This window comes from Oryzias latipes, chromosome 20, assembly GCF_053564925.1.
Source record: "Oryzias latipes strain Hd-rR chromosome 20, Olatipes_Hd-rR_3.1".
NCBI classification, from domain to species: domain Eukaryota; kingdom Metazoa; phylum Chordata; class Actinopteri; order Beloniformes; family Adrianichthyidae; genus Oryzias; species Oryzias latipes.
The window spans coordinates 6,069,410-6,091,895 of record NC_136256.1 but is presented as its reverse complement, the minus strand read 5'-3'; the positions used below and the strand labels follow the sequence as shown (position 1 = coordinate 6,091,895).

General features: G+C 42.9%; 3 protein-coding genes across 4 annotated transcripts; 1 reads left to right on the top strand and 2 right to left on the bottom strand.

Annotated features, from left to right (window-relative positions):
* Positions 1-2,605: 2,605 nt before the first annotated feature.
* Positions 2,606-7,114, bottom strand: crygn2 (crystallin, gamma N2). The gene is made up of 5 exons (XM_004080831.4): positions 6,997-7,114; positions 4,896-4,987; positions 4,618-4,774; positions 4,103-4,245; positions 2,606-2,818 (listed from the first exon to the last, which is right to left on the bottom strand). Exons 1-5 carry the CDS (start codon positions 7,015-7,017, stop codon positions 2,683-2,685), a joined length of 549 nt encoding a protein of 182 aa, XP_004080879.1. The 5' UTR covers positions 7,018-7,114; the 3' UTR covers positions 2,606-2,682.
* A 1,832-nt stretch (positions 7,115-8,946) lies between these two features.
* Positions 8,947-14,936, bottom strand: rheb (Ras homolog, mTORC1 binding). Of its 2 annotated transcripts, none has more exons than XM_004080828.5 (8): positions 14,779-14,936; positions 14,061-14,132; positions 12,777-12,844; positions 12,612-12,694; positions 12,385-12,441; positions 10,508-10,555; positions 9,938-10,019; positions 8,947-9,866 (listed from the first exon to the last, which is right to left on the bottom strand). In XM_004080828.5, the coding sequence occupies exons 1-8, from the start codon at positions 14,828-14,830 to the stop codon at positions 9,774-9,776; spliced, it is 555 nt and encodes a 184-aa protein (XP_004080876.1). In that variant the 5' UTR covers positions 14,831-14,936; the 3' UTR covers positions 8,947-9,773. The 2 variants fall into 2 exon arrangements, with proteins under 2 accessions (XP_004080876.1, XP_004080877.1); XM_004080829.4 differs by lacking the exon at positions 14,779-14,936 and adding an exon at positions 14,352-14,703.
* Positions 14,937-14,991: 55 nt separating this feature from the next.
* On the top strand, positions 14,992-22,486 carry eci2 (enoyl-CoA delta isomerase 2). The gene is made up of 11 exons (XM_023950023.2): positions 14,992-15,260; positions 17,292-17,350; positions 17,450-17,553; positions 18,226-18,324; positions 18,615-18,806; positions 18,879-18,948; positions 19,095-19,197; positions 19,338-19,458; positions 20,923-21,012; positions 21,101-21,244; positions 21,385-22,486. The coding sequence occupies exons 1-11, from the start codon at positions 15,205-15,207 to the stop codon at positions 21,538-21,540; spliced, it is 1,194 nt and encodes a 397-aa protein (XP_023805791.1). The 5' UTR covers positions 14,992-15,204; the 3' UTR covers positions 21,541-22,486.

The window sequence follows — 22,486 nt, the reverse complement described above, 5'->3', positions numbered from 1 at the left end:
TGTTTGCTTGATAACTTGGGTTAGTACAGTGCTTCTCAATTATTTTTGCAAGGCCCCGCCTAGGAAAAAGCTAATGTTTCGCCCCCCCCCCCCCCCCCCCCCCCCCCCCACACACACACACACACACACACACACTCACTGCGGTGACACTATATTAGGTTAGTATGTATAAAAATTGTGTATCTTTTAACATTAACAGAAGAAAAAGGCGATATATAACTACACATATATCAAATATTAACTTCATTTTGCCACAGAAACACTGTTATTCTAAAACAGAAAAAAAGCTTAAAGTGCCTGATATAAAAAATCTGTCAGTCCTTATTAAAACTAGAATCATTTTGACCAACTGAACCATTTGATGCTAAGAAAAAATAATTCAATGAATAATTTTAAATGTTAATTGATCTGAAACATTAACACAGCAGCACCAATATATTTAACATTGTTAGTCTGAAGAAATTCATAAAAAACATTGTGCTGATTTTTTTTTCTAAATGACGGATTGTGTATTTCTGGTCTCATAAAGTGCAGCTGTTTCCTGCATTACCTGCTGTCTCCATGTCAAATACTGACACCAACTAAACGACAGGCAGACAAAGAATACATTGACGGAAAATAAAGACACGTCATCAAAATGTCTACAATAGTTACTAAAGAATGACATTATTTCAGTACCACACTGTGATATGGCCTGTCAAAAGGCTCTCATTGTATTTTGGTGTTTATACCAAACTTCCTTAAAAAATACAGTCTTTGTCCGACTTTCTTTACTACTCTGGATGTAAAGCAGGGGTGTCAAACTCCAGACTTTGAGGGCCAGCATCCTGCTGGTTTTCCAGAAATACTGTCTTATCTGCGATTGATTACCTGGATCGGGTGTGTTTAGCCAATAAGGATCTTCAATGGCACATACGTTGTAAAACATCACCTGGAGTTTGAGACTTGTGATGTAGAGTCCAGGACAAATTCTCAGTTATGTGGACACAGTGGAATTTGAAGCTGCTGACCTGCTCTACCTCAGCGTTGTTGATGTACAGTAGATGAAGGGGCGCTGGTTTTTACACTTTCTCCTAAAGTCTGTGATCATCACCTTAGTTATTAGAGCTTATTTTCCTCACACCAGCTGATCATTGATGCCATCTCTTCTCCGTAGGCGTCTTGACATTGTTGGGATGAGACCTAGGATGGTGGTGTTATCGGCAAACTTTAGGATGAGGTTGGAGCAGTGCCTGCCGGTACGGTCATAGGTGAATAGGAAGCAAAGGAGTGGGGGTCTACCTGTAGTGAGGACGTGTGTGGAGAAGAGGTGACTGCTAATTTTTATTTCTTGGGGTCTGTTGGTGAGAAAGTCTCATATCCAGTTGCAGATGAATGTCTCTTAACTCAGAGTGCAGAGAGGAGGGATACGAACGACTGAAATATGACATGACTCTGCTATGGATTTGCACTCATGACCACATGCTTTTATTTATTTATTTTTATCAAACTCCAACTGTCTGTCCCTGAATTTGATACAAAACAGGAAGCACTAAATGTTGCTGTTTCTCCAATCACCACTGTGGGCTTGTTTATTGAAGAGAGCAATTCCTATAGACTCTCATGTTAAAAAGTTCAAAGCTATGCCAAAAATCGATTATTTACATTCTGGGTACGGGGCCATTTTTTGGTGTTTTCTTTTTCTGTGTTCATCATTTATCGGAACTTTAAGGCAGAGGAGTTCATAATTTTATGTGCCATTTTGGTTTTGTTAGAGCCCCAATTTGCACTAGCAAGTGGGTTTCCAAGTGAGTAAACTCATCAAAACTTTAAACGTTACTTTGTTTCACCTAAATACTGGTTTTGGGTCATAGTTGACTTGGGCAGAGTAAACTCAGATCAATGAGCCGGTTTCCTTTCTTTTCAATTCTTTTTACAGAATCCATTTAATGACACGAGACATGATCCATCAGTGCTTGTAGGCCCCGTTTGAATCACGTTTTATGTGGTTTTGAGATTCCTATGTATATATGATAGAAGTGTGAAATAAATCATTTTCTAGTCTGTGAGCAGCTGGAAATGCCTGTTCACCTCAGTTCCACCTAAAAGGGCTGAAGGAGGTGTGCAGAGGATGTGTGGACTTTCTTACTGGCTCTGCTGTGCCTGTGGTCCAAACTTTGAAAAACGTATGGATGCATGGGTGAATAGGTTAATCAAAAAGGTTTTAGTGGATTTATACCCATTCTCACGCAGAATGGACCAGACTCTGACACCTTCTGATGCCTCCAGTAACCACTAGATGGCAGAATTTGTCTGTTTGCGTTAGCTGGAACTGAGTAAGCATTCAGTAGATGTTTGTTTAGCTTGTGACATGATGCCTCCCACCACACAGGATTTTAGAATAAGGGCTAAACAGATGTAAATTTTCAGTTGTAGGTTGACTTTATGTTGCTCGGATGCAAATGCAACCCTCTAGCTTTAATTTAAAACTTTTCAACCATGACATTAGAGTTAAACTGATTGAAATATGTCATGTTTCATTTTCATATAAGAGATCCTCAAAGAATTTTTGACAAAAAGTTCTCACACAAAACAACACACACACAAGGTTTGATAAAAAAACCTGTTTTCTTATCTCAGTCTGGGTTTATTTATTGTACATGATGACATTGCTGTAAAAGTCTGAGGAGAGGGCGCGTGGGCTTAGAAGTAGTTGACGATTCTGCGGATGGACAGAATGTTGGGGTTCTGGGCCTGCCACTCGTTATGGCTGCAGTAGTTTCCGCGCTCCACAATGTACATTCGACCACGGAAGTTTGGCTCCTCGTACATCACCCAGCTGGAGGTGAAGGGAAGAGGCGGGTGTTAAACATGGGTAGACATTCAGTTTGCCGTGGTAAATATCATTTAATAAAAGAAAATTACCTGCTGAGTCAGCCAATTTAGCAAATTTCTTTGAGGATGAAGGTAAATGACAGATTTTTGTAAAATTCTGTATAACTTGTACTGTTTCTGTTTGACATGTGATGTTATTTTAGAGACATGAAACCAGCAAATGGTTAAAAACACAAAAGATGATGTGGAACAGGAAGAACCTACAGACGAACAGTTGCATCTACATCTTCTAACTTTCATGTTAGAACTCCAACACTCAGGGGAGCGAAGGATCATCTGGGTTTATTTATTTGTGCTGATGTTTAAAGCTTTTGACTTTAATGTTGATGTTGGAAAACTAAAGAGATGCTGAACTGTGCCTTGAAAATTCAGGGTTGTGTCAGGAAGGGCATCCGGCGTAAAAATCTCTGCCAAACCATCTGTGTGAATCAGTGAAAGCTGATTTGGTGTGGCGACCTCTGAAGGGGTATTATGAAAGGTGATCAACAACAGCCAAAGACGGTTCATCCATTTGAGAACATGAGTGTAAACTTCTGCGGTTGCTGGTATGTATTCAGTCAAAAGTTCTGCTGCAGGTTTCTTCCTGTTGTCTTTTCTTTTCCTGCAGTTTCATGGTCAATACTTACATGTACATTTCCGATCATTTACATAAACCATTGCTATACTGTTAAGAGAATTTGTTCTTGAAATGATCTTAGTTGATTTGGAACACTGCAAAAACAGGCCCCTTAGAAATCAGTCAAAATTCTTAACCCGTTGGCAGATTTTCTTTAAATAAGCAAATATAAATCTGCCAATGGGGAAAGAAAAAGACCTACCGAGAGTTCTTATTTTATGGAAAAAGAATTGTTCTCCAACTCCAACTACCTTACTTGCAAGACAGAAAATGAAACTATTTTTCTTGAAACAAGAGTCTTTTTACTTTCTAAAGAGTCAGTTTTTGCAGTGTAAAAATGTAAATAGTTTCAGTCATGTCCTGCAATCTTCGTGCTGCACCTGATGGTGATCTCTGTTGAGTTTGCTATTTATTGAAAGTAACCTACAAGTGTTTTCTCTCATTTGTCCCATAAATATACTCAGACAAATAAACAAACTAACTAACATTCCAGATTCCTTTTCCTGATACTCCTGGCTTATAAATAATTTTTCAAAAACTCAGGTGAAATTAAAATCCATTGGATTCATGCACAGAGACGTTTGGTAAATATCTGGGTTCCTGTGCACTTACGCTCCATCTCCAAAGACCCTGACAGAGTTGACACAGTTGGAAAAGCCTCGGCTCTGCAGGAAAGGACAGTCATCGCAGATCTCCATACACTGACCGGAGTAGTTGCAGGCCTCGAACAGCTCGATGCGGTAATGCTCTCCATGCTGTATGGAGGGGAAAAACATAAGCATGCAAATAATAAAATCAGCTCAAATGATCTCTGTGTAAGCTCACGACTCTGATCCGGAAAAGGCTTTAAATATATCAGACAGACGTTCAGTTTGATTAAACCAAATGATCACAGGTCCTCCACACAAGTCTCATTCTGCAGGTCTTAAAGAAAGGAATGGCATCATGAAGGGTCCTTGTCAAAGACAGAGCCAGGCCAATTGCTTGGATGAAGCGGCTGAAGCTTTTGAGAGCTTTGATGTGCTGTGTGGCCTCCACATGCAGCAGAAGTCATGTCAAAGCCATGAGCTTCTTCCTCTGAGAAGCTGGGAGAACATGAAAACGAGGAGACCGTTCCAGATGCTTACCATGCGGATGGGCTTGCAGGATCCCATATGATCATTGTGGGAGTTCCACCTCTGGAATTCTGGGTATTCTCCGTGCTCCAGGATGTACTGCTGGCCCTTGAAGTCAGGGTGGTCATAGCAGATCCATGCACCGCTCTCCACACGGATGGAGTTCACCCTGAAGTCACACACAAGTTTAGGCCTGTTGTCCAGAGTCTCATCTGAGACGAACACACTTCAGTGGACTTCTAGCTGTTACACCTGCAGGCTTGTAGCTGTGTAGGTCAGAGTAGCCTCACCTGTTCATAAAGCCGCGGTCCTGGAAGTTATCACAGTCACCTCTGACTTCCAGCTTCCTGCCGGTGAAGCATCTTCCCTCATAGAAGGTAATCTGTGGAAAGAGTCACACTGATGAGAGTGACTAAAGAAAACCCTCCTTTTGTTGCTTCACATTTGTGGCACCTCCTGCTGTCTGTGTTCTCACTGTTTTAAGAATCTGACTCCTTGAATCTTTTCAGGACACAATTGTAACCTTTTCTTGTAAAAAAACAAAAAACAAAAATAAAAGTAGTCATTGCTCTAATTTGTTTAACAAAGACGACTGACAAATGTAATGCCAATACCGAAAAGGGTTCTAACAGTCACATAACTAGTTGAGCACATTACAGTGATTCAGTTTTCTGACTGAAATTTAATCTCAACAGAGCTGGACAGAATGGTGACGAAGATCTTCTGAACAGGACTTGGTTGTTCCATCAGATGCACGAATCACAGAAGAGAGAGGAAGAAGTTGTGCTTCAGTGAGATTAAACTCCCGGGTTTCCAAATTCACCCGCATCCACATTTCTCCATCACATAAACAAAGACATGAATCAGCTGTCGGTTGAGTTTCAGCAGCAAAAAGCAGCACACCTGTAGTTTATTTTATTGAGTTTACTTGAGTACAGGGATAGTATGTGCACTATAGACCACGTACGTGTATATACGATGTATACTAACTGATTACGTCTTCAGAATAATTAGGTGAATTATTGGATCAATTAACAAACAAGTATTAGTTTGTATCAAATCAAAATTTGAAGATGATGGTTGACTCAACTCAAAAATGTATTTTGATATAAACTAATGATTTTAAATGTAACAAAATACAGAACTTTTGTAACTTGATCCAGTGTTTCACTTTTTTTGGTAGCTGTGAGTATACTGCCTCACTGTCAGGATCGAATTGTAGTACACTTAAATAGACTACTATTTGCTAAGGGCATGTAGACTGTGGAACTAGTTTTTGTTTTCCCCTTGACTTTGACAGTGAAGGTTTTTGTAGTCTTTATCTCCCCCAATGGCAGCATTGCTGACTCGTTCTTATCAAAAATACAAACAACTGCAATTCTTTTAGTGGTTTAAGGTGAGGGTTTCTCCAAAAAAACAGAAACAAGAAAAACTCATTGATGAACTACATTGTCTGGTAACAACAGCAGGCCTATTCTCTTAATCTCCATGGCAACCACAACAGCGGTGTCACAGGACATGGTTCTGCCCGCTCATGGATCAAAGGCAGCACTAAACTAATAAAAACTGGACATTTGTGCTTTTGGAAAAATAATATTGAGTGGAAAAGGTAAACTCAGCAGAGGGGTGTGGAAGCCAGACCCTAGCGCGTCAACAAATGGGCCTTTCAACAGGACCTTTTAGCTTCACTGCATGTCTACTGATTTTTAAAGTCCCAGTGAAAAAACTGTCAGAGAAAAGTGCAAACACAATGGTTCAAAAAGCTAATTTACTCTGATTGGTCATTTGTGTGTGGGGGTTGAGCCACGCCCACTTTTCTGTCTAACTTTTATTGAGTTGGAGAACTATGCATTCAATGTATATTTGAATGTCTATCGCATTGCTTTATGCCAAGAAAACAATCTTTTATCATCTGAACCTCTGTCTGCCACATGCTTGGTGAGAGGTTCAAATCCCAGTCTTGACAGGCACGTGCCCTAGGGCGTTAACCCAGACTATTGACCTCAATCGTTTTAAATTTTGGGACGTCCAATCGATAATTTCATCTTTTAACAGCTTATGTTTGTCATCCTTTCTTAGAAACAAAAATCACATTTTCAGGACACGCTGGTGTACAGCTGATAGTACTCCAGCAGACTGAAGGCGTAAATAAAAACAACAACAAAATATAACCTTCATATCATATATTATGACAGGTTTTTACTGTTGAGCTTATTTAAAGTTACTCAGCTCAACTGACCATCATGGGAGGTTGGATTTTAACATCAGATCAGACACAAATTAAACACATTTGTTTTTAAAAATATAAAATATTCATGATTAGTTGAGGCTTCCAGCTGATCCAAGCTCTGCACTGAAGCCTCAGGCTGATCTGATCTGATCTCCTCTTACCTTTCCAGAATACTGCGACATTTTCACCCACTGGATGTCGTCCAACCTGGCCCACAACCACACACACAGTGTAACAGAGAAAAAGTTGGACACCCTAATTTATATGGCAGGGGGGCAAGCCGGGGCGTGGGGGACAAAGGAGGGGGCTTCAAAGGATCCTGCTGGCTCGGCGCTTTCCCTTCATCCTAACGTGTCTGCTGATTCTGCTGCATGGGGGAAAAGTGCTGGGCCGCAGCTTTGCAGCTCAATGGTAATGCACATGCCGTATTTCCACAGACAAACAGGCGGTGAAAGGCCGCAGGCACACTTCTACTGCCCCCCCCACTGGAATTAGCACTGCAGAAAGGTACCTGAACTGTCAGGTGCTCAAGTCCTGCTCCTTCATAACATTTAATACAAACAATTAAAATATTTACGTTCAATGTCTTACATTTTTTTTAATAATAACATTTAACTGCATGAATTATCTGCACCTTTGTGCAGAAGACCTGAGCAGGTTTCCAATAAACAACAGAAGCTCCACCTATCATGAGGAACTAATCTGACTTGTTGATCTGTCTTCATTCTGCTGTGACAGGTTTCGAGTCCGACTCATAAGCTGCACCTAAATATAATGTTATACGCACAGTAGGAGAAGTATATGCACAGAATGGGTGGATGTTTGGAAGCTTCAAAAGTTTAATCCTCAGCTGAGGAAAGTTGTTTTCTCTTCTCAAAGGCAGGGAAACCACTCGGACAGGTGAACTGAGCGTCATTTGCAGTAGCAGCTCTGACAACAATCAACTGGAGAGCTTCTGGGAGGGTGGAGCTCAAATCCATTAGCTCCTAGTGGACAGTAGAGGATGCTTCGTTGCTTCCTATAGGCACCTGCAAATCTTTTGTGGTTCTTCTTAGAAGCATGAAATCAAAGCCAGGCAAGAATCCGATGGCTGCAAAGGTAAAGCGATGGCAAAGGAGTCACCTTATCTGTGGCTCCACACTCCTTTAGTCATGAGGACTTCCGATGAACACTTCATGAAGCTCAATTCTTAATCTGGAATATGGCAACTAAATGAACCAGACAATGTTCTGTTGGAATGTCCACTGGAGGATTGCAGAAGACCCTCTGGAGTGACTTAAGACTGAGAAAAGGTGCCTTTTATCCAGATCAGAGTCCCAAAAGAAGGTCCTGTTTGACATCATGTCAGAGGTTTGAAACTTGCATGACCTGCTTAGGAGCTTTATAGTTTCCATTGCCACAAATTGATGTTTTACATTGACCATCATTGCTCATTAACCGGTCACAGGCTCTGATTTTTAAGTTTTGTCGTTAACCGGTCACAGGCTCTGATTCTTAAGTGTTGTAGTCAGGGAAAAACTATAACCTAAAGGGGCAGAAGGGCCGGGCCAGATATCTGCAGAAACCTTCATGCTGTTGTTGGGATGATGTTCTGACAGCTGACATGTCATCAGATGCAGCAGAGACTGAGCCAGGTGAGCTTCAGGTAACTCGTCTTAGTGTATTCAGTCCGCTGGACATATGACGGTCAAGTTTGTGCAGCAGAGTCTCTGTGATCTGGAACATTTCAAACTTTTGTAAATGTGTGAATCCTCACAGCTTCTTCTTCACATTTAATCTGTCCACCTCAGAGTGTTTATTTGTTGGTCCTACCTTTCCCCTCCTCTTTAACAAATTGTTTTTGAACCCCATTTAAAAAAACATATATTTAGTCAAGTTTGCTTTCGTGCTCTTCGGTTTCACACAGGAAAATCGTGTTGTCTGCTGTCACCCTCTGCTGGGGAAGCGGCAGCATTACTGAAACATAAAGATCCTGATTTTTATTTTTACTGCTCCTTCGCCTTGAGTCTGAATTATCCGAATATCTTTGTGTTTTTTTCACTTTTATGCATTTTTCCCAGAGTTCAACCTGATCAGGCAGTCATCATGTCTATCACTAAAGACACCGACAGCTTCTGCCAAACAGCAGAATACAGCTTTATTCAGGTCAAGTATCTTCTCTTCACATATAAAACAGTGTTTCTTGTCTTAAGCGAACACAGGAAGTCAAGCACGTTTACGGAAACATTGCTCACATAAATTACTCAAACATAAAAAACAAGCACTTTTAATACAAAAGGAAATATGAGTTAAAATAAAAAACAAAAATGTTCCTTCTGTCTGCTTAGGTGCATTGCTCAGAGGAGCTCCCCAGGGTGCCATGCTGGGGCTCCTGCTAAAATTTAACTCTTCTCTCTACTCTCTTGTTCTTCATTTATTCCTTCAGTTTGCAACTAGACCTAGTTGTTGTCCCTGAAAACCTCTGCTGTTTGAAATAAACACAACTAAAAAGATAGTTAAATAAGGTGATAAAAAAAGGCAGACAGAGATTCTGACAGAGGAAAATTATTAAAAGTGATAACAAGCAGCTTCTCTGCACCCAGCGACAGAAATCAGGAGTTGTTTCTGGATTTCAGTAGCATTCTCATCCGATGGCGTCCAATGATTGGTCCAATGAATCTCCCAAGCGATGCTTCCTAACTTCACTGTGTTTCCTGTAAACCTCCATCCTCCAAAAGCACAGCTAAACTGGTTTGTTAGAAAACTATTTAAAATGTACTTTTTCCTATTAAAAGCCTGAAAGCTGGAGCTCAGAGCTGCACAGTGTTGCGCGTGTGATGGTGGAAGCATGAACTTGGAGTCTGTATCAGATCCTGAGTGTGTGTCTGAGAGGGAAGAAGATCCACAGAGCGGAGCGGGACCTGAGGAGCCACTGGAACTGTCCGGTGAGTGGGGGCAGCTACATCACGGAGCAAGGGGTTCGACTCTGCGGCTGACCCGCCTCCATCTTCTCCACCTCCAGGATCATCCGCCTGAACACCTCGACGGCTGTCTGAGGAATAGGAGGGGAGACAGCTCAGTCACAGCACAGCCACGGCCGCCGAGGGCGCCTGGCGGCCTCACCTGGTTCTCTTTGGCCGAAGACTCCAGAAACGCGGCGTTCCACGAGTCTGCCAGAGCTCTGCCATCCTCTAAACTGATCATCCTGCCAGAGCATGAACAAGCATGTCAAGTGTGTCTGTGTGCACATTTGTGTTAGAGCACATCTGTGTTAGTGTGTGCACTGTAGCATGTTCATTGATGTGCATGAGACAGTGAGTGCACAAATGTGTGTGTGCGTGCATGTTGGTGTGTAAGGAAGTTTGCTTGAATGGATGCATGCATGTTGGCGTGTGTTAAAATTTACTATAGTGTAAGACTGATTGTGTGCACGAACACACTCGTGTATGGATGTGTATGCCTGGGTGTATAACGTTGTATTTGCGTGTGCATTAGTGTGTTTATTAAAGTTCACTAGTTTGTGTGTGAATGTTTGGGTTTGTGCATGTCAGTGTGTGTGCAATTGTGTGAAAGAGTGTTTGTATGTTTGCACACATACAAACACTTGAGTGTATGTGTGAGTATGCATGCATGTTTGTGCATATTTGTGTGTAATAGTGGTTGTGCATGTGTGCATGTGTCTGTGTGCGTTACCTCTCCATGTGTAGGTCCTTCTTGTTCCCAACCAAAGTGATGGGTACTCTGAACAGAGACAAGAGGACTCCCTTATTCCCAGAGTTAGGTCTGAAAGGCACAGCCTTTGTTAACATTAGTTAACCCTTGTGCTATCCTAGGCACTTTAACGTTGGGAATTGGGTCATCTAGACCCCACAAGACAGTGCTCTGAACCTTTTTTCTTCAATGATTTTTTGATCTTCACTGGTGTCCATGGATTACATGACATCTTTCCACCTTTATCCACCTTTGTCATGGTAGGGAGAACACGTCAATGTAAGGGTGGGGTCATCTAAGATAGCACAAGGGTTAAACAAACCAAATGACTTAAAAAAGGTTCAGCGCACTGTCTTGTGGGTCTAGATTACCCAACTCCCAATGTTAAAGTGCCTAAGATAGCACAAGGGTAAAAAAATAAACCAGGAGAGGTTGTGCAGTCCCCAGCAGTGTGGTGTACTTTAGATGTGCACACATGCCACACCATTCAAATCATCAATCCATTACATCAAAAGGATCTTCTCCCTCTGAAATAAATGCTGCAAATGATGAAACCTGTTAAAGTCCCACGCCGATCATCTTTTGATCTATTATCAAAGCGTTCCCACTGGTCTTTAATTATGGTTGCTGTTTTAAGCCAAAATCTAAAAACTTGTGTCGATCTCTATGACACAATTTCTGTATAGCGGCAGGAGTTCATTAGATATTCACTTCTGAGTTGTGGGCGGGACTGTTGGTACAGAGTAAGCCCGCCCTCACTTCCCTTCAATAATCAGTTTACATGGTGTCACCTAGGTTATGGCTCCTCACAACCCAAGCCTAACATAGGGGTGTAACAAAAATGCCAAGCAACATTGGAGTCATCCAGCTGTACAGTGTGGATCCAGATTCCAGTTTTGATGAGGAAAACAAAGACGTTCAGGGATCTATTTGTCTGACAGTGGATGCATCAGAATGGAGCGGAGCAGGGAGCTTTAGATCCTAACGTTGTATTTTCTACATCACAAATGGGAACTTTTTCAAACAGCATGTTTTCGTCTGCTCCTCATTTACCATGATTTAAATAAAGCTGTTTTAATCTGAACTTTCTTTATATCTATCTATCTATCTATCTATCTATCTATCTATCTATCTATCTATCTATCTATCTATCTATCTATCTATCTATCTATCTATCTATCTATCTATCTATCTATCTATCTATCTATCTATCTATCTATCTATCTATCTATCTATCTATCTATCTATATAAATATATATAGATATATCCTCCATCATGAGAAGTATGCTGCAAGAACATGTTAAAAACATATTTTCATTGGAGTGAGTCTTTAACTCTGAGTCTGAACCATGTTTCCTGAATGATAAACCAAAATCTAACGTAGAATTATTCCGCAACCTGACACTCATATTTTTTTTGAAGCATTTTTAATTTAATAAAAAAACCTTTTCTGTCAGTTAAACCAATAAATAAATAAACTCTAATGCCTCTTTTTGCAAATTTTGACTCATCTTTCAACCTTTTGTCAAATTTAGAATCTAGCATTGAAAAGACTGTGAAGTTAATTTATTTCAATGGAAGAAAACCAGTATCTAACAAACTAATGTTTCCTTTATTAATACTTTAGAACATCTTTTATAAAACAAGACCATCCTGGCATCTGTCAGTGACTAAAAGACAACATCTGACTATGTTTGAAAAACAGGAAAAAGTGTCGAATTCTTTGACACAAACATATTAAAAGGTAAAAATGCTCTAATCTGCATGTGAAACTGATCATCTGCTGAATGTTTAGCTGTGGTTCCTTCAAGTTCCAGAGTTTTTGGTCTGAGTGATGCGTGTGAGCGCGCATACGTACTGAACGTTTCCAACCATGTCCAGAAGTTTCTCATGAATCACCCTGATTACCTCAAAACTGCACAAACACACAAAAACACACAACGGTTACTATGTGCGACACAAGAGATGATAGGAAAAGGTCCACATGGTTGATTGTCGTCCATCTCTCTGCAGTTTAGCCATTGATACACCACGGACAAACAATGCTATCAAAAATTAACGTCCTGAGTGAGGAGCGCAGTTTACCTCTTGAAAGAAGTAACCGAGTAGATGAGGATGTATCCGTCCACGTCGATGGTGTAACTCTGCGGGAAGATGGAGTACTCGTCCTACAACACACACAGACACGGCTGATCCTCCACATCCAAGCACTGGCCTCAAAAAGCAGCACACCTGGAAAACCGGACTCACCTGGCCGGCCGTGTCGACCAGCTGCAGGTTGTACTCCTGACCGCTCACCGTCATGGTGGTGGTGAACGCTGAAACACAGACGGGGAGACGTGAGAGATGCTCTGCAGGTCTGGAGTCAATGAAGCTCCGTTTAATATTAGTCTGTTTAAAACAAACCTTTTACATAATTACTGATACTTATACCATGGTCCGGGTGAATACTTGATTCTGATTGGCTGCTGGGTGTGCATTAAAAGCTGATAACCGCACGGTAAAAAAAGAAGTTCCGGTCACCTAGCTTAAATGTTTTGTATCACTGCGCCGGCTTCTTTAAAACAACCTTTTGCTTCATCATTTGGACAAAAACAAGCGGTAAGAGGTGAACTTTCTCTCTGAACTGATGCTTTATTCAACCCATCGGGACGATCAGCATATTTATATCGCCGTATCTTCACTGCAGCAGTGGTGTGGCGCGACGTAACAAATTGTCCGCTTTTTGTGGGAAAAGCGATCCAAATCGGAAAAAAAAAACAAGAATTAAGGACTAAAACCTGGTTAATATGTATTGTTTTTGTAACTGACCATGGTATAAGGGGTTAATGGCCTTCGGAGTGTGTGTTATTACTTTTTAACGCACTTAGCGGAAGCAAGTGCGTTCGCGTCGGACGGTTCAGGCTTCCACGGCGTGCGTTAAAAAGTAATAACGCACACTTCGTCGGCCATTGACCCTTATATAATGAACAAAGAACTTTAATCACAAAAAAAATCAATTCTTACATTTAAAGAATAAGCAACCCCACCCCTTTCCCCAGAGAGCTCTCTGTTCACACTCTCCCTCTAGCTTACAGCCCCTCAGAACCCCAACCTATCCTTACTGATGCAACAAAAACGGTGACCATAATAGGAGTTATCCAGCCGTGCAGTTCTGATCCAGATTCCAGCTCAGACGAGGAAAACAAAGACGTTCATGGATGCATCAGAATGGAGCTGAGCAGAGAGCGTGTGACCTGCCCAGCATATTTTCTACATAACATATATGATCGTTTTCAAACTGCATTCTTTCGTCTGCTCCTGATTCACAATGATTTGAATGAAGAAATATTTTGAAATGCAATTTTTAGCTTAATTTTCTTGATACGTGTCCTCCATCACGAGAAAATAACAAGAACATGTTAAAAAGAGCAATAAAACATTAATTAACTACTTCAAAGGAAAAGTAGTTCTGCAATGAATCAAAGTTGTATGTTTTAGGTAAAAATTGACACAATATGAACACATTTATTTTTCAAACTCAACTCCGCTTACTGTTTTCGATGGTGGGGTCGTATGAGTCCACGAACTGACCCTCCACAAACTGAATGGTGAGAGAAGATTTCCCTGCAAACACAAAGGTTTTTGTTGGCTTCGCATGGAGGAGCAGGTGGACTGCTACACACAAAAGGTCATGAAGGCTTGCAAGATATCAACATTATCTCATTTTGTAATGGATTTCCTAACATGTTCTTACATGTTTGTGAGTTCTTATGAATACAGAATGTTTGTGTCACAATAAATATTACAAGAGAGCATTAAGACATTTTGCTCTCTTCTTAGAACCTTCAGAAAAACACCAGAACCCTTTGGTCCACGGTTGGATAGAAGAAACATTAGTGTTGAGGGCCAAGCACAGTTCCTCTGCCTGCTGCTGATGCTGAGGGTCACATCTGGAGCGTTCTTCATCCAGCTGAGCCCGCAGATTCAGCGCCACACCGGCCGTCACACCTGACCTGATTGGCTGCATGCGGACGAATCCCGGCCAAACGGAAATAGTCTCCTAATAAATGTCAAACATCGTGTCTGCAGGCTGGAGCATCTTTAGATCCCTGCGTAAAAGCATGTCCAATAGAACCGTGCGAGTGTCAGCAGCTCAATAACCACGGGGAGGAAGGATGGAGACGCAGAACACGCCAGGGCGTGGCTTCACACGGACATGCGCATGAGCGTGGCTCCCTCTGAGATGCAATGGCGTCAAAAACAGACTCACCTACCGACCTATAGCCCAAAACGGCGATCTTTCTAGATTTCGGCAGTGGCATGGTCCACCTTGCTGCATCCAAACGTGTGGACAAACTCGGAACCAGAGCTTCACCGAACCGACCGGGACCGCTGCATCAATCAGGAGAAGTCCTCTAATTGGCTGAGATCATTTAAGGAGGCGGGTTTTGATTGATTATATGGGCTTTTGATTGGTTAAAAGATTAGCAACTGCGTTGGACGTCTAGTGTGATTGGACTAAGAGCAGTGATTGACGTTAAGTTTTAACCAATGGGAGAGCAGAACAGTGGAATGGGCGGGAGCAAGCACGTAAACACTAGCAAGTCTCCGTTCATTCAGTGCTGTTAGCTAAAACGTTGCCTGTTAGCTTTTCCGGTTGTCCTCCTGAACTTTGGACCTTTCAGTTGGGACTGAAATGGCCGGCTTCGCCCTGAGGAGCTCCGCTGCGTGGCGTTCTGTCCGGCTGAGCAGGTAGTGTTGGACTCGGATCCTTTCAGGTGTGGTAAACAGCAAAGCAAAATCATGAACAAACATGTTAACTGGCGAGCTGTCAGCCCTGGAGCCTGGAGGGGTGAGTCTAAGTTACCATCAGCATAAGGCCGCACAGGTGTCCTTCTGTCACCCCAGTGTTTGAACCCGAGATTTTCAGAATAAAAGCAGCTGTGACCTTTACTCTAGATTGGATGGTCAGTGGAGGAGCTGATACTCAGGTGTAGGCCAGCAACCAAAACCTTTCTGTGAACATCAGATGAAAGTCAGGAGGACCTACTTAGTGTTCCCAATGGTGTTTTAACTATGATTATGTCGTTTTAGCCTAAATCAAAACCTGTGTTATTTTCTTGTAACATAGCTCCTGCAGAGTGGCAGGGCTTGATTAGAAATTCACCTCTGAGTTGTGCATACGACTATGGAAGCAGAAAGCCTGCCCTCATTTCCCATCAACCTTGGGTTTACACTCTCTCCCATTAGCTTACAGCCCCTCACACACCCAAACTAACATTAACGGTGCAACACAAATGGCAGCAGTATCAGAGCAATCCAGCTGTACCGTTCTGATCCAGATTCCAGCTCAGAAGATGAAAACAGAGACGTACATGAATCTGTTTGTCTGCAAGTGGATGCATCAGAATAGAGTATTGGCTCACCTGCCTTTACTCACATATAAACTTTAGGGTCCTCCCATTTCTAACCCAAAGAGTTCAATATGATGTTGGTCCACCTTTTGCAGCTGTTACAGCTTCAACTATTCTGGGACGGCTGTCCACAAGGTTGAGGAGTGTTTGTAGGTATTTCTGACCATTCTTCCTGGTCATTGGTGAGATCACAGACTGATGTTGGTGGAGAAGGCCTGGCTCTCAGTCTCCACTCTAACTCATCCCAAAGGTGTTCTATTGGGTTCAGGTCAGGACTCTGTGCAGGCCAGTCAACTTCATCCATACCAGACTTTGTCATCCATGTCTACATGGACTTTGCTTTGGGCACTGGTGAAAAGTTATGTTGGAAGAGGAAGGGCCCGCTCCAAACCGTTTCCACAAGGTTCAGAGCTTGGAATTGTCCAAAATGTTTTGGTATCCTGATGCAAATGCTTTACACCACTGCATCGGACGCTTTGCATTGCACTTGGTGATGTGTGGCTTGGATGCAGCTGCTCAGTCATGGAAACCCATTCCATGGCGCTCTCTGCGTGCTGTACTTGGGCTGATCTGAAGGTCACATGAAGTTTGGAGCTCCGAACCCATTGACTGTGCAGAAAGTCGGCGACCTCTTTGCATTATGTGCTTCAGCATCCATTGACTCCTCTCCATCAGTTTACGTGGTCTACCACTTGGTGGCTGAGTTCCCAAACTTTGGATTATTTAGAAGCGAGAAAATTTGACCACTGGAATTGTTGCACATGCGGCATCCTATGACAGTTCCACACTGGAATTCAGTGAGCTCACGAGAGCGGCCCATTATTTCACAAAAATTTGTGAAAAACAGTCTGAAAGCCTTAGTGCTTGATTTGATACACCTGTGACCAGGCCGACTGGTTAGGACACCTGATTCTGATCATTTGGATGGGCGAGCCAATACTTTTGGTAATAGTGTGTGTCCTCCATCATGAGAAAAATGCTACAAGAACATGTTAAAAACACCATTTTCATTGGAGGGGGTCTTTAAATGCTTCTAAACAAAACAAAAGCCTCACAAACTCACACATAGGATTTTGTCAGCCGTCGTTCAGATTCTTAAGGCTCTCATATTTTTCCCATCCTTCGTCTACCTTTACAGCTCCATCAGACCGATCTTTGACGGATTGCAGCAAAAATAAATGAAGTCCTTTGAAGGTGGCCAGGTTTCAGACTGTAATAATTGAAGAATAAATGACATTCAGATTTGTAGGACTTAAGGATGTTTTTGGAAGTCTGGATCCCTGTAAATGAGCTGAACTCAGCGGACGTCACTGGTTTCCATCACGGATGAAGGCTCTGGTCAGTTAATGCTCTGAATGTTGGCTTCCAGTTTACTCAGGACCAGTGTTTCCATTCTGGGGCTCCACACCGCAGCGTCTCCTCTGATGGGTGAGTTCTGCTGCAGATAGGTGAGGTGTTGGGTTCTGGTTACAGGTGCCGGCGTTTCTCTTCTGCGGTTTATCTTATGGGTTTTGTTTTTTGTCAAAGGTGCGACAGTGGAGCAGTTTGAGGAGGCAAAGAGCAGACTGTCCACCTTGAAGAAAGATCCAGGCAACGAGGTCAAGCTGAAGATCTACGCTCTCTTTAAACAAGTGAGTACCCCCCCCCCCCCCCCAGATAGAGCTGAACTGATGTCCAAAAACAGAGACTCCTTTAAATATTGTTCAAAATTTGGTTTTATATTCATTTAAAAGTAAAAACAAGAATGTATCAGGATGGATTTGTCCCTATTGTTCCCATTTTTTGGTTGCTTTTATTGCTTTGATTCAAAAGCACAGACTCCTCAGCCTCCAGAGGAAAACCGTGGCACTGTTTCGCAGAACCACGATGACATGATGTGAATTATGGGTTCTATTAGTTCTATGAGTCCGATTCTAGGTAGAACACAAAACCATGACACCATCAGTGAACTGAACGGTAAACTGATTCAGAGCTTTGGCAGAGAGACCTGCCAAAGCATCCAGCACAGCATCTGAACGACATTGATGGAAGAGTCTGTGAAGAAGCTGATGGCTGCAGGTCCTGTTGGTTAAGACAAAGAGGCTGAAGACTTCCAGCTTTAAGATACAGAGGTTCTGCATTCACTCTTTGCTGGGTTCACTTCTGTGTCAGGCCTCATATTCGAAAGGAGTCGTGTGGGAATGTTTACTATAGTTATTTTTACCAAATCTAATGCTCTTTGCGCTATGTTTTAGGCATGATACTATAAAAAATATACATTTAGTTTATTCTGATTCATCCTGTTTCTCCTCTTCCTCCCCCAGGCCACTCAGGGTCCTTGTAACGCCCCCAAACCAGGGATGCTGGACTTTGTCAACAAGGCCAAGTGGGACGCCTGGAAGTCTCTGGGTTCCATATCGCAGGTAGGAAGATTTCCTGTGCTGATGCAGCTGCTGGCATCTTTTCAACCCCTTCATTCTGTTGGTTTATGAAGTTATATATAGGAAATGTTTGTAACAAAAAAAAACTAAAGAGTTGCTAGAAATATTAACATAATGTGTGTGAGGGTGAAACAACATGTAACAGCACAGAGTCATTGTGATCTTCAACGCAGTTGAGACTTGGTTTTAACGAGAGTTTCTTGAGGATCAGTGGAACTAGTTGATGAAGTTCATGGATGTAAAATCAGGTTCTGTTCTGGTCTTAAACTCAGGACGAAGCCAGGGAGCAGTACTGTGACCTGATTGGCTCCCTGCTGACAGCTGAGGGTCAAAGCGCCGCCCAGGTAGCTGCAAAGCCTACGGGAGGCGGAGCAGCATATGAGACGCTTTTGGTCACAACGGAGGATGGCATCACCACGATCAAGCTGAACCGTCCGGCCAAAAAGAACGCCATCACCACCGAGGTCAGACCTGAGAGCGGCGGCCCTCAGTGACCAGGTGAAGCCATTGATCTACTAACGCTCTGTTCCCTTCAGATGTACAACGAGATCATTGCAGCTCTGGACCAGGCAGCTAAAGACGACTGCGTCATCACCGTCTTTACCGGTATGCCGTGGGGGTTAAGCCCCGCCTCTCATAGTTGCTGTGGCGAAGCCTAAGAGTCCTGTGGGTGTGCATTGAGTCTGAGCTCAATCTTTCAAAACTGTTTTTGTTCGTTTCGGATTAAGGTTCCTATTGTCTGTTTCCTGCAGGTGCTGGGGATTTCTACTGCAGTGGGAATGACCTCACCAATTTCACTAAGATCCCTGAGGATGGGGTGGAGGCCATGGCCCAGAGTGCTGGAGATCTGCTCAGGTGACCCTCGACCTTCCTCGTCTGGATCTGAACATGCTCTCTGGTTCTCTGGAGAACACTCATTGCTGTTTTCCAAACAAATGCCCGGTTCTGCAGCTTCTCTGAAACACACTGACCAGGAAGGTTTCTCTGTCCTACAGGAGGTATGTGAAGGCATACATCGACTTCCCCAAGCCGCTGGTTGCCGTCGTGAACGGACCGGCAGTGGGCGTGTCCGTCACCTTGCTAGGACTGTTTGACCTGGTTTACGCTACAGAGAGGGTACACACACACACACACACACACACACACACACACACACACACACACACACACACACACACACACACACACACACACACACACACACACACACACAGGAAAAGATTTGACTCCAGAGAGCTAGAAGTCAAACGAATTAAACCAACCTGTAGTGAGTTAACAAAAGTTATACAAGTGTTTTGCTGAAAAAAAAAGAGATTTTTAGTGATTACATTAGTGTGTGATGTTCAGTTTTGAGCTGTATTTTACATAGTTTTTTAAGCAACGTAAATCTTTTTTAGATTAGATAACTTTATTTATCCCACGATGGGGAAATTCACTTATCTGTGACAGCAAAAACGACATTCAGAAATAACATTCACATTAAATAAATACAGCTGGAAAAGTGACATGTGATCCATTGCAAACATGTGATCAATTTTTATTTTTTTTATATATACATTTGTAAATATATACAAAAATCAATAAGTAAAAAAGTACACACCAAAAAAAACAACCGTTAAGGAACAAAAACAACTGAAAACAACAACTGCAACACAAGTAAATAAATAAATGAGTGAAAGAAAAACCCCCCTGGGACCGTAGTGTGTCACTGTAACACGGTGTTGTACAGTCTAAGTGTGCAGCCCAGGACAGAGCCGGCCTTGTTGAGCCTCCTCCTGTCTCTGTCTGTACTGCCACCCCCCCCCCCCCCCCAGCACACAACTCCATAAACGACCACTGAGGCCACCACAGTGTCGTAAAAGGTCCTGAGCAGCTGTCTGCACACGCCAAAAGACCTCAGTCTCCTCAGCAGGTGAAGGCGACTCTGGCCCCTCCTGTACAGAGCATCCGTGTTGTTGGACCAGTCCAGTCTGTTGTTTAGGTGAACACCCAGGTATTTAAAAGTCTCCACAAACTCAATGTCTGAACCCTGGATGTTCACCGGTGAGAGTGATGTAGGGGTCCAGGACCAGCTCCATGGATTTCTGCAAGAGGCAAATGCAAATTTGTGGCTTTCCTCAACTGTTCCTCGTACGTCTATCAGGCTTTCCAAAAATTCCATGTAAAGACCACAACTTTTCTTACTTTTCCACGTATATTCATGTAGTGGCCACAAATTAGACCTAAACGTAACCAGGATCTCGATAAGCCTTTAATTTATCTAACTGATGTTTCTCCCTGATGGTCAATTTTCAAACAGTTGGAACTTCCGTTATTAAAAAAGGACGCCAACCATCGCTACTACCAAATCCAAATCCCTGACTCAAAGTTGAAATGGTTTACCTTTCAATGCGGCGTTTTGTACGTGAAGCCAAAAAAAAGACTTAAAAACTTGCGTAGCGACGTGAACTGGAGGATTTTGAACGGGGCAGCCCGAATTGCGCATTTACCCGCGTTTGCATAGCTTTTTCATTGAAAGTGGCCGCTTGAACTCACGTTTCTGAGCATAACGTCAGACTTCAACCAGCATCTCCGTTTCAGGCTACCTTCCACACCCCCTTCAGCCAGCTGGGCCAGAGTGCTGAGGGATGCTCCTCCTACACCTTCCCCAAGATGATGGGCAATGCCAAGGTGCGCCCACTGCAGCTGCTGGTTCCTCCTGAGTGCAGAGCGACCTCCTGACCTGCACGAGGGAATGAATGTTGTCACGTGTCTGCAGGCCTCCGAGATGCTGCTGTTCAACAAGAAGCTGACGGCAGCTCAGGCCTGTAGTCTCGGCCTCGTCACCGAGGTTTTCCCCGACAGCAGCTTCCAGTCCGAGGTCTGGAGCAGATTGAAGGCCTACGCCCAGCTGCCTCGCAAAGTAAGCACATCAAGGCTCACACGTGCACACTCACCCGTGCACTCACTGCAGAATCATGCGTGAGTGCAGATGATGTTAGGTTCCTGCCCAACAGTTTATGGAGTTTTGACGCTGCTGGCCTTGTCCCCCTCCCTCCACAGTCTCTGGCTCTGTCCAAGCAGCTGATCCGCTCCATAGAGAAGGAGCACTTGTACGCCGTCAATGACGCAGAGGTGGAGCGCCTCATGGAGCGCTGGACGTCAGATGAGTGCTTCAACGCCATCATGAGCTTCTTCCAGGCAAAGGCCAAGCTCTGATGGACCCCCCCCCCCCACCTCAGAACTAAAGCTTCAGCTCCTTCGTCTTCACAAGAAGTTACCGACAGCAGCTAACAAACAGAAGGACTTCTGAAACCCTCCTCATCGTAGATTCATCCCTCCTGAGAATGTTAAAAAGAAGAGGAGGCGTTCAGGTGAACTCCGTACTATTCAGAGGTTTATCTCTAAATGCAGTTTCTGGAATAAAACATCTGCAGGTTCCATAAGCATCTTTTTACTGAGAAGGACATTTTAACCTTTAGGTGTTTGTTAAGAGTTTCTGGATTTGCTAAAACTCATCTAGTTATATTTTATAACATTATTGAACTAAAGTACAGAGAGTCATAACAGAAAAAAAATGTTTACCAGGTGCTATGTTTCACTTTTACTGAATAAAAAAGTGCCAGAACAATCCACGACCCACTTATTCAGAGTGGGTCTTTAAATTCATGTATTTTTTAGCTTGTAACTTCATTTAGATCAGTTCTTAAATTAAGGAGAGACTGTTGTTATTTTCCCTTAATGCATAAAAATTTAAATATAATGGTAAAATTGGGTGAAGGATCAATACAAAGTTTTTGCAGGAAGGGCTGAGTTATATTTCTGCTTTGACTGGACAAATTGGCCTTCGGCTCCTGAAACAAACATGTCCTCATGTAAAGAATAAGACAACAGACGCATCAAACCTGCTGCTGGCAGAGCTGCAGGGTGTGGTTGCTTGTGAAAGGAGACCGTGGTGTTTTATCTGTAAGGAGAACAGGTTTAAAACATCTCCATCCACAACACGTGTTTGAGATGACTTTAACATTCTCGTCCAGCTAGTGTGGACCACAGCTTATCATGGGTTTTAACTTGGTGTGCCTCATGGCTCAGTTTGGGGGTTTGTCTTCTTTTCTCTGCCATTGTTGCTCTGATATGTTTGCTAAATAAAACTGTTTCAACTTAA

Coding starts and splice junctions, on each gene's coding strand:
- crygn2 (XM_004080831.4), bottom strand. CDS start 7,017: ATGTCGCAGTATTCTGGAAAG. Junction 4,775..4,895: donor GACCGCGGCTTTATGAACAG/GTGAGGCTACTC, acceptor GTGTGACTTCAG/GGTGAACTCCATCCGTGTGG. Junction 2,819..4,102: donor AGGGTCTTTGGAGATGGAGC/GTAAGTGCACAG, acceptor CTTCACCTCCAG/CTGGGTGATGTACGAGGAGC.
- rheb (XM_004080829.4), bottom strand. CDS start 14,535: ATGCAGCCAATCAGGTCAGGTGTGACGGCCGGTGTGGCGCTGAATCTG. Junction 10,020..10,507: donor AAGGACCTACACATGGAGAG/GTAACGCACACA, acceptor ATGCTCTGGCAG/GATGATCAGTTTAGAGGATG. Junction 9,867..9,937: donor CTTCGGCCAAAGAGAACCAG/GTGAGGCCGCCA, acceptor CCTATTCCTCAG/ACAGCCGTCGAGGTGTTCAG.
- eci2 (XM_023950023.2), top strand. CDS start 15,205: ATGGCCGGCTTCGCCCTGAGGAGCTCCGCTGCGTGGCGTTCTGTCCGG. Junction 17,351..17,449: donor CGCAGCGTCTCCTCTGATGG/GTGAGTTCTGCT, acceptor TTTTTGTCAAAG/GTGCGACAGTGGAGCAGTTT. Junction 17,554..18,225: donor TCTACGCTCTCTTTAAACAA/GTGAGTACCCCC, acceptor TTCCTCCCCCAG/GCCACTCAGGGTCCTTGTAA.